This window comes from Mytilus edulis, chromosome 6, assembly GCF_963676685.1.
Source record: "Mytilus edulis chromosome 6, xbMytEdul2.2, whole genome shotgun sequence".
Classification (NCBI taxonomy): Eukaryota; Metazoa; Mollusca; class Bivalvia; order Mytilida; family Mytilidae; genus Mytilus; species Mytilus edulis.
Window position 1 is genome coordinate 41,014,694 of NC_092349.1, and position 18,302 is coordinate 41,032,995.

At 34.8% G+C, this 18,302-nt stretch overlaps 1 protein-coding gene across 2 annotated transcripts in view; it reads left to right on the plus strand.

Moving 5' to 3' along the window:
- The first annotated feature begins 8,876 nt into the window (after positions 1 to 8,876).
- Positions 8,877 to 18,302, plus strand: part of LOC139527654 (dentin sialophosphoprotein-like) — a 51,159-nt gene continuing 41,733 nt past the window's right edge. Inside the window, exons 1-3 of one of the 2 annotated variants that reach the window (XM_071323187.1) lie at positions 8,877 to 9,282; positions 9,511 to 9,838; positions 10,212 to 10,323. In XM_071323187.1, coding sequence (XP_071179288.1) covers positions 10,320 to 10,323 — 4 coding nt within the window. In that variant the 5' untranslated portion in view covers positions 8,877 to 9,282; positions 9,511 to 9,838; positions 10,212 to 10,319. Of the gene's footprint in view, positions 9,283 to 9,510; positions 10,324 to 18,302 lie in introns of both variants that reach the window. The other variant, XM_071323186.1, reaches the window with a different exon arrangement.

Sequence of the window (18,302 nt, forward strand, 5' to 3'; positions counted from 1 at the left end):
GTGTATGGAAATATTTTATGATCTTTATGTCAGTAGCGCAGGTTTTATTTGACCGTGACCTCATTTTCACGGTTCATTGCACAGTGTTAAGTTTTTGTGTTTTGGTCTATTTTTCTTAAACTATCAGTAATGGGTCAACTATATATGTTGAATAGAAGCTGTACTTGTCTGCCTGGCATGGTTCATCTGACCTTGACCTCATTTTCAAGGTTCATTGGTCTTTGTTTAGTTATCTTGGTTAATCTTAAGTTTATGTGACAGTTGTAATAAAGCTTAGCTTTATACTTAGGACTATCAACATAATATCAATGATTAGTATAGAAGGCGAGACATTTCAGCGTGTGCACTCTTGTTTCTATAATTTCTATTTAAATATGTGAAACCTCGCAATAAAAATAGATGGCCTCAATGATGTAAACGCAACGCAAAAAATTTCCGTTAATTTGTTAACATCTTGAACTTCGACCCTGGGTTCAAATGGTTAATAAACCGATTCACAAATAGAGATCTTGCTCTCAAATGTAATCCTTAGTGAAGTATACAGGCAACTTCATTTACAGAAATATATACACACTTTATCAGAAATATATTGTCATGCATCTGCATATTCACGTTTTTTTATGCTGAACTTTAGTCAAATCCAATTCCATACAAATTTTATTACGTAAAGCAATAGGAGTAAGAATATTTTTAGCGCCAATTTAACCAGCATTGACCATTGCCATCATCAAAATTATTTATCGTAATCATTGTGAAATTTCATTTACATAGAGTTTATTAATAAAGAGTAAGTATGGTAAGTATGGCTTATTAATGTTATTAAGGTTCTCGAGATGTGCTTCAACTTCTTCTATAGATATTTTTTGACGGCCAGTTTATCCCATTTAGCTCAATATTATCCCCGATGACAAAAATGTCAACCCGACCTATTCGTGTCAAAAGTGAAAATCTAATCTATTTGATGAACTAATTTCTTCTAAAACTGTACATGCATTATTTCTGTATTATTTGATAACCAATCACATTCACGTTGCATGTTTGCATGATAATTAGCTCTGTGTGAGTGAACTGCATGTGTAGTGTATTGCAAGATCGATGCAAATTGTGACGTCAGTGCGCGAGCACGTGACATTATTATTTGTAAACAAATCGGCTCATGTTACACGTGTCTGAAGTATATATTCAAAGTGCAATCAATCTTTCAATCACCATTTTATGATATTTTTGTGTCTGTTTTTAGGTTTGCATATCAGTAGTCCAAGTAAATTAGACATAGTTTCAAATTGTTCCTGTTCTGAGTTGTGATTTTTTAGTGTCATCAGGCCTGGGGTAATGGTAATTTGTAATTGTAATGCATTGTAATATTACATTTTTTGGATGTAATGCAAGGTAATTTGTAATGAACATTTTCTGCATTACAATTACATGTAATGTAATGATTACTTTAGTTAAAACTTAATGTAATGCCTCCATTACAGTACATTACTTTTCATTACAAATTGGTAAAATACATAACAAGAGTGCACACACTGAAATGTCTCGCCTTCTTTATTGATCATTGATATTATGTTGATAGTCCTAAGTATAAAGCGTTATTACAACTGTCACATAAACTTAACATTATACAAGATAGTTAAACAAAAACCAATGAACCAAATGAGGTCAAGGTCAGATGAACGATGCCAGGCAGACATGTACAGCTAACAATGCTTCCATACAACAAATATATATTTGATGTATTACTTATAGTTTAAGAAAAATAGACCAAAACACAAAAACTTGACACTGTCCAATGAACCGTGCAATTGAGGTCATGGTCAAATAAAACCTGCGGGACTGACATATAGATCATAATATATTTCCATACACCAAATATAGTTGACCTTTGGCATATATTATTAGATAAAAAGATCAAAACTTAAAAACTTAACTTTGACCACTGAACCATCAAAATGAGGTCAAAGTCAGATGACATCTGCCCGCTAGACATGTACACCTTCCAGTCCTTCCATACACCAAATATACTAGCCCTATTGCTTATAGTATCTGAGATATGGACTTGACCACGAAAACTTAACCTTGTTCACTGATCCATGAAATGAGGTTGAGGTCAAGTGAAAACTGTCTGATGGGCATGAGGACCTTGCAAGGTACGCACATATCAAATATAGTTATCCTATTACTTATAATAAGAGAGAATTCAACATTACAAAAAATCTGAACTTTTTTTTCAAGTGGTCACTGAACCATGAAAATGAGGTCAAGGACATTGGACATGCGACTGAAGGAAACTTCGTAACATGAGGCATCTATATACAAAGTATGAATCATCCAGGTCTTTCACCTTCTAAAATATAAACCTTTTAAGAAGTTAGCTAACACCGCCGCCGCCGGATCACTACCCCTAAGTTGAGCTTTTTGCAACAAAAGTTGCAGGCTCGACAATAAAACCTGTACGACTGACATATAGATCATAAAATATTTCCATACACCAAATTAATTGACCTATGACTTATAGTATTAGATAAAAAGACAAAAACTCAAAAACTTAACTTTGACCACTGAACCATGAAAATGAGGTCAAGGTCAGATGACATCTGCCTGCTAGACATGTACACCTTACAATCATTCCATACAACAAATATAGTAAACCTATTGCATAAAGTATGAGAAAAACAGACCAAAACACAAAAACTTAACTATAACCACTGAACCATGAAAATGAGGTCAAGGTCAGATGACATCTGCCCGCTAGACATGTACACCTTACAATCATTCCATACAACAAATATAGTAAACCTATTGCATAAAGTATGAGAAAAACAGACCAAAACACAAATATTTAACTATAACCACTGAACCATGAAAATGAGGTCAAGGTCAGATGACACCTGCCAGTTGGACGTGTACACCTTACAGTCCTTCCATACATCGAATATACTAGACCTATTGCTTATAGTATCTGAGATATGGACTTGACCACCAAAACTTAACCTTGTTCACTGATCCATGAAATGAGGTCGAGGTCAAGTGAAAACTGTCTGACGGGCATGAGGACCTTGCAAGGTACGCACATACTAAATATAGTTATCCTATTACTTACAGTAAGAGAGAATTTAACATTACAAAAAATCTGAACTTTTTTTTCAAGTGGTCACTGAATCATGAAAATGAGGTCAAGGACAATGGACATGTGACTGACGGAAACTTCGTAACATGAGGCATCTATATACAAAATATGAAGCATCCAGGTCTTCAACCTTCTAAAATATATAGCTTTTAAGAAGTGAGCTAACACCGCCGCCGCCGCCGTAGCCGCCGCCGGATCACTATCCCTATGTCGAGCTTTCTGCAGCAAAAGTTGCAGGCTCGACAAAAATAAAGGATATTGTATAATAAAAATAAAATATTAACAAAAACAAAAACAAAAGAAAGTATGGAATAAAATTTTTGTCACCGTTAATTACTGTATTAAATAAATTACATCAATCTTTAAAACACACATTAAGGTAATAAATATAAAATGGTAAAAATTATCAAGTCTTGATTTTGGTTTCTGATATTTGTTTAAAATGATATTAGGAATATTTTGGTGTTTGGTGGTTTGGTGTTCAATGAAAAATCTTATCAAAATTTATCAAACAAAACTATATCTAGAGGTCAATATACAGTCTCGAACAGAAGACATAAAAAAGAAAAATATAGCGAATTTTGGAGAATTTATATTATTACATATACATGCATTTGAAATATTTAAGATACATTGTTTCAAATTTTTTAGTTTAAGTTCCACCTAGCTACCATTTTAGAAAACTGGAATTTCAAGGCTAGTATATTAGAGGGATATTTGATTTTCATTGGTTGTACATGTAGATATGGAATCTTATTTTATCATGAAGTCAGATTTGAAAATGACTTGGGGGGGATGAAGTTGTCAGTAAAGACCGAATGTCAGTTTTAGTCTTATATATGTACTTTAAAATTTTAGTCTTACATGTATATAATTATGTGTACATATATCACTGATTCAGTGGCAATGGTAAATAGACACTGACAAGTCTTAGATAACATTTTATAGTTTTGAATGTTTGTTCATCAGTTGACTAAAATTAGGTGGAGGTGTGTTCTTATTTCCAACAGAGGGGTAATCAACCTATAATTCAATTTGTGCATGAAGCAAATTGATAGTTGCTAGATACTGAATGATTATACTACAAGAAAGTTTTAACCTGTGCATATATACTTAAAATCCGATAAAAAAAATCATGTCTTTTTCAGGACTTCTGATCAAACCATGTAGTATGGCATGTTATTGAGATATGGTTTTGGTCGATGGATGTTCATGAAGGACCTGCAGTACAAAGTATATCACTGGGTTTAGCTCTTTGTCTATGTGTATCATTAAAGTACTTTGCTTTGAGCTCAGATCATTGTTATGCAATTCATTCTTTGTGGAATAAAGATTTGACAGACAACTCTCATGTACAAGGGTTTGTCAAAGAAGTATCACCTCTCTGTACAATGTAAGTAATAGGGAGATAAAAACATTTTATTTCTATTTGAACCAAACATTATATGTCCATTGACCAAATTAAAAAAAAAAGACCAAATTTACCCGACAATGCTACTCCCGCTACTAGCAATATGATGCTAGGTTGTTTTAATACATCTACTGCCTACTGATGACTCGGTCCTGAGTGTAAATGGTCCTTCGATTATGTTTAAAAAAAATTATAATGCCTATCTGGCCTAATCGATTCATTGTACATCTTCAACATATTTCATTCATTTGTTAATTTCTTGATTTGTGTGAATTAACATTGTTACAGTAAATGTTAATTACTACACTTTCATACCACAACAAATACTGTATTGGTACATGTATCACATATATTTGTATCCATATAACAAACAAAAAATGAAAAGAGAATAATTTTGCTTAACCTTTTGAATACTATAACTTTTTAGATATTTAGACATATTAAGATTAATTAAGTAGCTGTTGATAATATCCACTTGAAATGCTTGAAATTCTATCAGATTACTTTTGGAGCAGTTTTGAGTCTTTGAGGCATGCTGACAAAGGTTCTTTTGGTGAAATCATTGTCATATTGGTCAAAATTTTTCTTTGCTTCCACCAGATTTGGAGGAGATATTATCAAAGAATTGATAAAAATCAGCACAAAGATTTACTTCCTAGATAATCTAGCCCCATGCATCATGTCAAGCATTGTCATTACTAAAAACCAATAAATGTATTCTAATCTGAGGAACATTTTAACAAAAAATTTTACTAATGATACCGATGATTCACCACAAAATAATACAAATAGAACCATACATATAGTAAGCAAATACATATAAAAAAAGATGTGGTATGATTGCCAATGAGACAATTCTCCACAAGAGACCAACATGACAGAAATTAACAACTACAGGTCACCATATGGCCATCAACAATGAGCAAAGCCAATACCTCATTATCAGCTATAAAAGGCCCCGAAATGACAATGTAAAACAATTCAAACAAGAAAACTAACGGCCTTATTTATGTACAAAAAATAAACGAAAAGCGAATATGTAACACACAAACAAACGACAACCACTGAATTACAGGCTCCTTATATCATGTTATCAAATCTATATATCATCTCCCATTAGGAAAAAAAAACTTGAAAAAATGAACCTATTATGTTGCTCTCCTAGCTACAAAATGTATCCAAAATCAAAGATGTGGAACATATTCTATCATAATCATTTGGTGACTAATGTAATTACTGTCTCTTCCATGCCCCTCTTGAACATAAAAACTAAATATTAAATAAGCAATACTCCTAATGCTCAGGTGCAACACAGTTAATAACACCATATAGGAAAACATAGAACTCCCTTTTGTCATAAGACACTGTCAAACATCAAAACATACTATCCACACTCATCTGTGTCCACACTTGTATATATTTCACAGTAAGACCACAGAAAAGACATACAAGAATTAGATCTTCTGCAATGTCAACTGCAAAAGCTCAAACGTGATTTACGTTCTTGAGTGTCCTGTATGTGGTCTCCAATATGTTGGTGAATCTATGCAGCCATTTCACAAAACGCCTTAATAGCCACAGGAGTGACCTCACAAAAAAAAACCCGTATATTCCTGTCAGCCAACACAGGTTAGCAGATCACAATCTGAAAGATTTTGTTCACATGAAGATCCTTGTGATCGAACAGGATTGTACATGGCAAAATAGGCAAAGAGAGAATCGGGAGAAGTTTTGCATAAAAGAACTGGGTGTCCTCCATCCAGATGGAATCAATAGAAAGAAATGATTAAATTTACAGTCTAATGTTTATATTATGATATTCAGGATTTTGGATTAAAATCAATCGACCAAAACTTACCTGTATTATTACTGATCTGTTTTCACACCTTATACATTATGTATCAGTATTGTTAAAACTGTTAACACTGAGGAAGGCCATTTGTTGAGCCGAAATATTTGCAAACATTGTATAATTTATATCATCTGTTCAGTTTTTCCATCTTTGTGCGATGTTATTCAACACTTTTTAGTGTTTTGTTTTCCATCTATTTATCGGTATTGTTACACAATCTTTTAGACTCATAATAAAATATAAGTGTCTAAGAATGTAACTTTAACACACTAATTGGTGTTATAAAATTAGTTGTTCTGTTTTATATATTATTCACGCAATATTTCGCTAATCAAATTAGCTTCATCGGGCGTGTGCATCTATCTAGGTGAAATCGGATGCATGACAAAAAATATCTTTGTATTTTGATATACACAAAATATGTGTAAAAGTTTATTGACGGTCTATATAAAACATATTTTTGCCGTTTATTGTACATAACAAATAGTTGTTCTAGTTAAATAAAATTAAATTCAGGATTTATTCCTTTGGTTTTGGGTAGAACTGTTTTTCATCCCTCTCCACCAGGTTCAAGAGTACGTAGCTGATGCTTCCAGAACCTTTCTCTCTGTTTTCTCCTTTCGGAGTTCCAATTTTGGTTTGCCTCAATTTAATATAATATATATATAAACAAGTCTTAATTGAAAACTACGTTCAAACCTATATATATATATATATTGGTAATAAACGTTACCAACGGTAGTGTCAAGGACATTGTTAAAACGTCACCTGGAGATTGCCAGAATAGGGCATGAAAGCGCTAGTGACAATATTTTAACGAACTGTTATTTTTCTATGTGAAATGTAGTTTGCGAATTTAAAAATTTTACGTCTGAGCCAGTGATAACTCTACAACAGATTTATCCATCGGATCACCAGCAGTGATGGTGATACATGGCTGTGTACATTATGTATATACAACTCGTCTAAACATCAACCCAACAATGTTAGATCTGTAAATTTGCTTTCGTAAATTTTTGGTTCTTCCCTCGCCGGGATTCGAACCCATGCTACTGAGATATCGTGACACCAAATCGCCTGACTGTAACCGGTGCGCTAGACCACACGACCACCTGGGCTTCAAAATGAAGCTCTCGGTGGCCGGGTGTTCCCTTTCCACATCTTCATGCTCATATATCATGTAATGTAGTACGACGCTAGATTAAAACTGACGTGGAAAGGTAACACCCGGCCAACGAAATCTTCATTTTGAAGACCAGGTGGGCGTGTGGTCTAGCGCACCGGTGTAAAAAGTGAAAACGTCTATTTTAACAAGACGCATTTGACTAATAAAGGCACCAGTAGTCGCTCTGTGTTATATTGCGATAAATCTCAACTGTTCTTTGAGCATTATATTTTCTTTCTGCAAAAAATTCTTGGTACAATTGTTAAATAGTCATTTCTGAGCTGTCCTCTGTTAAAGCGTCTTCAGCTGTGGGTTTCTCCATATCCACAAGTGATGCAGTTTCTTCCATTTCAATGTTCTTGTCCATGTTGTCCTCAATCCTGCCATTTCACTGATATGTGTTTAAATGATTCTCAATTCACAGTATAATATCTCAAATGCAAAATATTGCGACCCAATAAATAAGATAGGCACTGAATAATATCTTAAGGCAGATAAATCCCAAATTGTGTGACTCAAGACAACAAATAGTGCAGCTTTTAATGAAAGCTACTACTGCAGCTTTTTATGAAAGCTACTACTTTGTGTTTGAATTGACAAGCAGGGCAAAATCAAAAAGGACAGAACTGGGACAGATACTAAATGACACTATGCATCAATAAAATGCTTATATTAAGGTCAATTCTCAATAATGAATATTTGCTAATTTTTCAAGGCGGCCATTTTGTATTTCAAAGATAGAGTAAAACAAAATCTTGCTAAGAACACAAAGTCATTCAAATATGTTGATTTTTGTGCTTCCAGCACCAAATCCACTGTGGTTTGTGCAATACTGGTAAATATTTTCGAACGTACGGCAGCCATCTTGAAATAAGCCGCCATATTGACTTTTGAGGGTGGGTCCATAGCTAATATTGCTCAATACACTAAAATGTACCATCATGCAAAAATTGGTGCTTTCCTCATTATTTGAGCAATTTTTTCACCGATCGGCCGGGACTACATGTGGAAAAGATGGTATATCGCAAACATGAAGTGCATAAGTTTGTACACCATATCCAGATTTCGACAATTAATGTCTCTTCAGTGATGTTAGGGATCGAAACGGTATTTGGAGGGCGATATAATTTACCTCAATTTAGGATAGACTCTTGAAGTTTAAGGAGTCGAAATGGGATATCAACCCGATGGAAAATATAATAAAAGCCCAAACAAAGAAAAAGAGAAAAAAAGTCTAAATTGGAAACAACTTTTATAGGTCTTTTGATAAAAGCTGTTTGTGATGTATTTAGACACCTCTACCGAGAGTTTTGTTTTATGTCACCGGATATATTTATCCATTTTGGTTCATTATTATGCATTTCATATTAATTGTGTTTTCCGTGTTATATGTTTTCCATTCATATCATATTCATATTTCATATCATCATGTTTCTTGACGATTGACGACAATAGTTTTGCGCTGCATATTTTGAAATAGACTATAGCTTTATACGCTGTGCTTTGCTTTACGTACTCAATATTTAAATTAGTACAATAGAAAGTTAAAGCGATTCTTATTATTATTTAAATGATATATATTTATATTTAAATAGCATGAGTTTTGCATGAGCTCAAAGCGCGGCAATACTAACCATATATATATTAATACAATTTCACTTTTAAAGTTAGTCACTGGTCATTATTACAATCGGGGAGGCGGCAGACTAATGTCTACGCTGCAGGTACTTGTAAATTTATTTATTCTTTTAGAATTGTTTAAAATGTTTCAATTAAAGTAAAGTTATTTTAGTATTTCATATATAGAATTCAGTATGGCTTGAAAGCCGCATTTTGGTATATAAGTTATGGTCAGAATAAAGCTCCGTTGCATGCAAATATTTCAGTATATATATTGTTCATATTTATTGGAACATAATTGTAAACTTGGTTTACAATTTGTATATTTGCAGATTTATATATAATAAAGTATTTATATATTGGACGACTCATTAAATGCAGAAATGGCCCACACGCATTACAACGACAAGTTTATGGGTTTATGGTGATTTATCCCTCATCCCAAGTCGATTTTATATGGTGTCCCATTCTTCCTGCGACATTGGAGGTTCCACCGAGATCGTCCAACGTTTATTGTTATACAGTCAAATTCGAGAAAATGGTTCCGGAACAATTTGTACCGCTACTTCATGGTGAGACAACAACCACTTGTCAACTTTGATGTCAGCAACTGCTTTATATATTGTGAATTTACGACTGTGAAACCCTGTTGTTTGAAAGGTATATTTGAAATTCATATTTCTTATAGTGCGCATATCTACCGGGAAGCTCATACTACATCATGTAAATATGTTTGATGTTATTTATTATTAGTGAAAGTCAATTTACAAATTTCAACTGAAACATGCACGGTCAGCATACCTGTGAAGGTGAATGTGTATTGCTTTATCACGTGACAACCTAGACATAGAAGGAATTTAATCGATCAACGTTCCGCACGGATGGAGATTTTTACAACTGTTGCCGGTGAACTGTAGTAGTATTTATTTGACATTCATTTATGAAAACAAACTGTTATAAATATTTATTGATTTAAAAATTCATTGTGTTTTATTGTTTGAATATATTTTATCATCTTTACTGTATTTTACAGATTTGATTATTGTTTGTGCATGAATAGAAGCACGCACCTGATTTAACAAGTTACGCACTAATAGTTACAGCAGCGACGTAAGAAAGCGACTTGCATTGACACAGACATATGAGTAAGTTCATCATCATTACATCATTTTCATTTCATTCATGTGTATTGTCCTTGTTTTGTTTTGTTTATTTTGTGTTGTTTATGTCGTTGGTTAAAGTTCAAGTGATGGCTGAAGCGGAGTCAAAACAAGGTTTAAAAACTGAACCTAAGGTTTCAGAAGAACACGTTCAGAAAATGATTGAGTTTTTGAATCATAATACAAGCTTTAGAGTTGTAACATCAGATGAGTTTGATAAATTAAGTAGTGAGAAGCATGTATCTTTTGGACATAGTACTCCTATAAAGGGAACTACTGCTCATACTAAGCCTCCTTTGGCACCTGTTAGGTCTTCGTCTATAGCAAGAGTGGCAACTTATGCTGCAGGTTTTGGTAATAATACTACCGTTTCTTGTTCAAACTCTTCGTATGCAAAACCCAAGATGCCTGTATTTTCTGGGGAAGAAAAAAGTGAAGTGTCTTTTGACGTATGGAAGTTCGAAGTTAAATGTATAATACGGGAAGGTAATTATACAGATACTATATTATTGCAGTGTATAAGAGGGTCCCTAAAAGGTAAAGCTAGGGGTTTATTGTTATCACTCCCAGATGGGGCTACACCCACACAGATTATTGAAAAATTAGATGGGATATATGGAAATGTGTTCAGTAGTGAATCATTGCTTCAAAAGTTTTACATGGAAACTCAGAAACAAGGTCAGTCTGTTGCTGATTATGGTATGAGACTTGAAGATATTGCCCAAAAAGCTGTTGAAAAAGGTCAAATTAGCTCACAGGCTAAAAACGACATGCTTAGATCAAAGCTGTGGTCAGGTCTCAGAGATCCCCTTTTGAAAAATGCTAGTCGTTATAAATACGATACTGTTGAAAAATTTGATCAGTTATTAAAAGAGATCCGATCTATTGAATTGGACTTATCAAATTATGCCTCAGGTTCTGACAATAAGATTCAACATCAACCTGCGGTTGTTGAACAGTCAGGTATGCAAGAGATGATTAAGTCCATGAAGCTCTTGAATACTAGAATGGAATCATTTGAGGGAGAGTTAAAGAAATTAAAAGAAAGTAAACCTGATGATCATACAAGTTCGTCAAATAGTCAGTTTCGTGGCCAAGGTCGCGGGAACTATCGAGGGTCTGATAGAAGGGGTAGATTTAATAATAACCGTGGCTGGCGTGGCCGTGGCTATACAGGAAACCAACAAAACCAGAATTATAATTCTCAGACGAGGGGTTTAAACGGGTAAAGGTCTCGGTTGAGGGACAAACCAGAGACTTATATAGGCCTGAGAATGTGCCTAGTCCCAAACTTGTTGATACTTGTACGCAGAGCACTCTTGCTCAACGTATGATTGGTTTAGCAAATGAATCTTTTATTTACATTAATAATACAAAGTGTAAGGCTTTGATTGATACAGGGTCCATGATATCAACAATATCTGAAGGTATGTTGAATGAGTTAACACCTCCACCTGAATTGAAAAGTTTAGATGACTTTAGCTTATCAATTAGTGTGGCAGGAGGTACCACGTTACCGTATTTAGGTTACATAGAAGCTAGTATAAAGGTTGATTTTGTAGAGCAAGATTTTATGATACCATTGTTGGTTGTCTCTCTTACTGATTATAACAAAAATGTACCTGTTATTATTGGTACAAATGTTATCAGATTGTTAGATTCATGTTCTATGGTTGGTAGACAGCAAACTAACATAGACAAGATCCCAAGAGAGTGGGATATTGCTTTTAATTCTATCAAAGATGAAGCAATAGGTCAAGTTTACTCTACGAATAAAAATCCCATCAAGATCAAACCTTTATCTGTCTTAAATGTATCTGGTTTAGCAAGGTCTAAGACACCAGAAGCATGTACAGTAGTGACTGAGGGTCTGTCAGATGACTTGTCAGATGTGTCAGTGTGTCCACGGGTAGTAAACGTTAAGGGTCCAACTTGTCGGGTCCCAGTTAGAATATTTAACATGACGGCCAAAGCTATGGTCATAAAACCTAAAACACACTTGTGTTCTCTGAATGAGGTTAAGGTTGTCCGTCATGTAGATGTGCAAAGTGCTGAAAGCGCTGTTGATGAAGAGAAAGGGAGTTTGTCTGACCAGGAGTTATCATCCCTAGGAATTAACTTAGAGAGTTTCGATGTTCCTGATGATACTAAACTCAGATTGAAAGGTTTAGTTAGCAGGTATAGGTCTATTTTCTCCCAAGGACCCACTGACATTGGGCTCACAGATCTGATGGAGCACGAGATCCAGTTATCAGATGACAAACCCTTTAGACAACCTTACAGGCGTATTCCTCCAGCATTGTTCGATGAGGTAAGAGAACATGTACGTGAAATGCTGGAGGCGGGCTGTATAAGGGAGTCTAACAGTCCTTACGCCAGTAACGCGGTTCTCGTGCGTAAGAAGGACAGTTCTTTGCGCTTCTGTTTAGATTTTAGATCTTTAAACAAGAAGACAATTCGGGACAGTTATTCTTTGCCTCGCATTGACGAGACGATTGATTGTCTAGCTGGGGCTAAATACTTTACGCGACTGGACCTTCGATCGGCATATTGGCAAATGGGCATTAAAGAGTCAGACAAGCATAAGACCGCGTTTTCGTTAGGTCCATTGGGGTTCTATGAATTTAATAGGCTCCCCTTTGGTCTGACAAACGCAGGGGCATCGTTTCAAAGATTGATGGAAAGATGCATGGGAGAAGCTCATTTGCGTGAATGCTTAGTATTTTTAGACGATATTGTGGTATTTTCACGTAACATAGATGACCATTTTGCTAGGCTTGAGTCTGTTTTTAGTCGTCTTAAACACCACGGCTTAAAACTCAAAGGTAGCAAGTGTGAATTTTTTAAGAAGGAGATTAAATATCTTGGTGTTATAGTGTCCGCCGACGGTATCAAAACCGACCCAGAGAAAGTTATAGCAGTCCAAAATTGGCCAGCTATAAAGAGCATTAAGGACCTTCGTAGGTTTATAGGTTTCACTTCCTATTACAGGAAATTCATTAGAGACTACGCTAAGATTGCAAAGCCTCTTAATGACCTATTTCTTGGACACCCTACGAACAAGAAGAACCTTGGGTCTAAACGAAAGAAGTCTAGTAAGTCTAGTCCTTGGAAATGGGGTCCCGAGGAACAGAATGCTGTTGATCTTATTATTGAAAAGTTGACAAACCCACCAGTTCTTGCATATGCAGATTTTTCATTACCTTTCATTGTAAACGTTGATGCAAGTGGTACCGGTTTAGGTGCCGTCTTGTATCAAGAACAGGAGGGTAAAGAACGGGTGATAGCTTACGCTAGTCGTAGCTTACGTGGCCCAGAGAAGTTATATCCAGCCCATAAAAGAGAATTTTTGGCGCTTAAATGGGCTGTAACTGATAAGTTTCATGATTATCTCTTTGGTAGCAAATTTACCGTTAGAACGGATAATAATCCACTTACGTACGTTCTCGGTAAAGCTAAATTAGATGCTACCGGCCATAGATGGGTTGCTTCATTGTCAAACTATGATTTCAGCATTGTGTATAGAACAGGCAAGTCAAATATTGACGCTGACGCTCTTTCTAGACTTCCGTCCGATTGTAAAGAAGTTTTTAGTGACGTAGTTCAGGCTATTTGTAAATCTATATAGTATTAACTCCAGATACAAACCCTGCTATTGAAACTATATGTTTGTCACATGATATTCAGTTTATAGACAGCGATATCGAGATTTTGGACGATACATCCAAATTCTCTGATATAGATTGGACGTATGAGCAGAGACAAGATTCATGCTTAAGTAGAGTTATTGATTTAGTTACAACCGGTCATAGACTCACTAAGCGTCAGATGTCTCATGAGACGGATCTTGTCCGAAGATTATTGAGAGAATGGGATAAACTTTGCCTGAAAGATAAGGTTTTATATAGGAAAAGCTACATTAATCATGAAGCTGTGTTTCAACTAGTATTACCTTCTATTTACCATGAACTAGTACTGACTGCTCTGCACGACGATGTAGGTCACCAGGGGCGCGATCGTACTTTATCACTTGTGAAATCAAGATATTTTTGGCCGGGTATTGATAGAGACGTAGAGAGAAAAGTTTCGAACTGTCAGAACTGCATACTCAGAAAGTCGAAGTGCAGGAATTCTGCATCATTGGTAAATATATGTTCTTCCTACCCTTTGGAGCTCATTTGTATAGATTTTCTAACTCTTGAGCAGTCAAAGGGAGGATATGAGAATATTTTGGTCATTACGGATCATTTTACGAGGTACGCTCAAGCTATACCTACGAAAAATCAGTCCGCTAAAACTACAGCTAAAGCATTATGGGAAAATTTTATTCAGCACTATTCTTTTCCATCTCGATTTCACAGTGATCAGGGACGAAATTTTGAGGGTAAGGTTATCCAGGAACTGTGTAGATTAGCAGGCATAAAAAAATCTCGCACTACTCCGTATCACCCGCAAGGGAATGGTCAGTGCGAGCGTTTTAACCAGACTTTATTAAACATGTTGGGTACTCTTGATGATGAAAAGAAATCCAATTGGAAAGTATATGTTGCGCCGTTAGTACATGCCTATAATGCAACAAAACACGATACAACTGGATACAGCCCACATTATCTGATGTTTGGTTGGCACCCGCGGCTTGCCATTGATGCTTTTATAGGTAATCCAAATCAGTCTGTTACAAAAGATCACTCTGCATACGTGAGTGATTTGAAAAAACGACTGCAGTTTGCCTATAGAACAGCTGAAAAATCAGCCGAAAGGACTGGGAGACGTCATAAAACGCGATATGATTTGAAAGTCAGACAGTCAGTACTGGAGCCTGGTGATAGAGTTCTACTTAATCAAAGTACTGAAATACTGAACATCAGAGGACCTCAAGTTGTGTTGAATTATTGATAAATGACAGGTGTTTATATTATACCTACCAGACAGATATGTTCACCATACAATATAGTACAAATATTAAATATAATATGCTATCATATCTGAGATACTGACTTGAACTAGGAAACTTAACTTTGTGAATTATCAATGATTACTTGGTCAAATGAGAACTGTTAGATTGGCATTATGACCATATAGTTGCACACATACAAAGATCGTTAGCGTATAACTTATAATAGAGAATCAACATAGCAAACAATTCTTCGAGTAGCTATATAGTCACTCACTGAACTATGAAAAAGAGGTTCAAGACAATCATATCAAAACAGATAAATTGTAATATTGTGGCTAATTAATAAATAAAGTGGGGAAAAATATATTGTTTTGGCGAAAGAGGTGGCGAAAAAAATAATTGACCCAGTGGAAACTTTGGGGCTAAAGATACAAGATGAACAGCAAACTCATAAATGGAAAATAAACTTACAATTCCATGACTAAAACTGAAAAAGACATGCATACAAATAAAAGTACACTAGAAACAACATAGAAAACTAAAGACTGAGCAACACGAACCCCACCAAAACAGGTGGTCTCAGGTGCTCCGGATGGGTAAGCAGATCCTGCTCTACAAATGGCATTAATTAACAATGTTTGTACATGTAGTATCCAGGTCTTTTTTCTGAAACATTTAGCTTTTGGATCAATTGCTAATTAAATGGATGTTAACACAGCAAGATTACTATCCCTTATTCTAGATTTTTGTTGCAGTCAACACAAACTCTTTAAATGTTCATAAATAGCTTCACTGAGTTACATTTGTATCTTGGTTTTATTGTAACACAGTCAATCATTTATCCATCATATTTTTTTTTTAAATTAGCAGCTATACATGTACATTGTAGGTTCTGTTTTCTAATTAGGTCTTTCCACCTTTCCGTGGAAAGACCTATTGATTTTGTTCCGATTATTATTTATTTTTTCTTCCGCCTAATTTTTTTTCTTGCGTAATTTTGTTGTTTCAAAAGATGTCGCTTAGATATTTGGAATATGATATCGTATAGTTTATACGCTTTAAAACTGACAACCGCGCAGTAAGAGTTATCTCCCCAAACACTGTTTTTCTTGTGGCCACTACTCCTTCGCAACCGCAAAAGATTACGACAAATTTATTTTACCAAATTGCTCGTTATATCTTCAGGATTCGAGTTTAGTTTTAACCGAAGCTATCCTGATACTCCATATGAGAGTTATTCCCACTTATGTATTTGATATAAGTGATTTGCATTTCTAACTGGTAAACCATAAGTGATAGAGACCTAGGGTCTTTTAATTTGAGATCCTTGGTCCAAAAAAATGAAAATTAGGTCAAGGGTCAAGGTCATATTCTAAATTTTTTATTTTGGCTTATTTTTACTTATTTTCAAAACCTTATAACATATCTACATCTTATTTTCACTAAATTGTTAGTTGCGACATGCCGTTACTTATAAATTTTGGTTGAAAGGGTGCGCTAACAATAAATAGGAGCTTTTGCCCATCTTATATTTAGAATTATGCGTAAAGTCATATAACTCATTAACCATACATTATAAAGACCTAGGGTCTTTTGATTTGAGATACTTGGTTTATGACCTTGAAATTGAGGTCAAGGTCATAGGTAATTTGCACGTTCTAGATTTTGACCTTTGCTTTAAATTCATATTTATATATTATAAAGCCATAGGAACTGACATTTTAGATTGATTTTTAATATTTTGATAATAAAATAGATCTTCACTTGTGGAAAGACCTTCAATTGTTCTTTGAACAATTGGTTTTTAATTATTAAATGGTACATTGTAAATATTACAATGAATTATATGTAGATAGCCATTTGCTAATGATGGCATTTTTGTTAATTGAATATCACAAGTTGTCAACATTTGGATAGTTTTTCAACTGTTAGGTTTTTTTTTACTTTGTTCTGGATTTAATACTTTGGATACCACTGGTTTAGAAATGTTTAGCAATGAGAACATTTTGCACTATACATATAGAACACAAATACCATATGAATGTGTCGGTCCTTTGTAAGAAACCTGTAAAACAGGCCTTGTAATTTTTTGGTGTATATCTTGATTTCCCGATTGTACATTGATGTGGCCATTAGTTTTCTTGTATATATTGTTTAACATTTGACATTTCATGGCTATTTCTAACTGATTTTATTATTTTATGTATAGTTTTTTTCTGATTGTAAAAATGTTGTATGGTTATAAGCTTTATTTCTTTTTCATCATTTTGTCTAGAGCTGGTGTCTGATTTATTGGTTAAAGTTCAAGTGATGGCTGAAGCGGAGTCAAAACAAGGTTTAAAAACTGAACCTAAGGTTTCAGAAGAACACGTTCAGAAAATGATTGAGTTTTTGAATCATAATACAAGCTTTAGAGTTGTAACATCAGATGAGTTTGATAAATTAAGTAGTGAGAAGCATGTATCTTTTGGACATAGTACTCCTATAAAGGGAACTACTGCTCATACTAAGCCTCCTTTGGCACCTGTTAGGTCTTCGTCTATAGCAAGAGTGGCAACTTATGCTGCAGGTTTTGGTAATAATACTACCGTTTCTTGTTCAAACTCTTCGTATGCAAAACCCAAGATACCTGTATTTTCTGGGGAAGAAAAAAGTGAAGTGTCTTTTGACGTATGGAAGTTCGAAGTTAAATGTATAATACGGGAAGGTAATTATACAGATACTATATTATTGCAGTGTATAAGAGGGTCCCTAAAAGGTAAAGCTAGGGGTTTATTGTTATCACTCCCAGATGGGGCTACACCCACACAGATTATTGAAAAATTAGATGGGATATATGGAAATGTGTTCAGTAGTGAAGCATTGCTTCAAAAGTTTTACATGGAAACTCAGAAACAAGGTCAGTCTGTTGCTGATTATGGTATGAGACTTGAAGATATTGCCCAAAAAGCTGTTGAAAAAGGTCAAATTAGCTCACAGGCTAAAAACGACATGCTTAGATCAAAGCTGTGGTCAGGTCTCAGAGATCCCCTTTTGAAAAATGCTAGTCGTTATAAATACGATACTG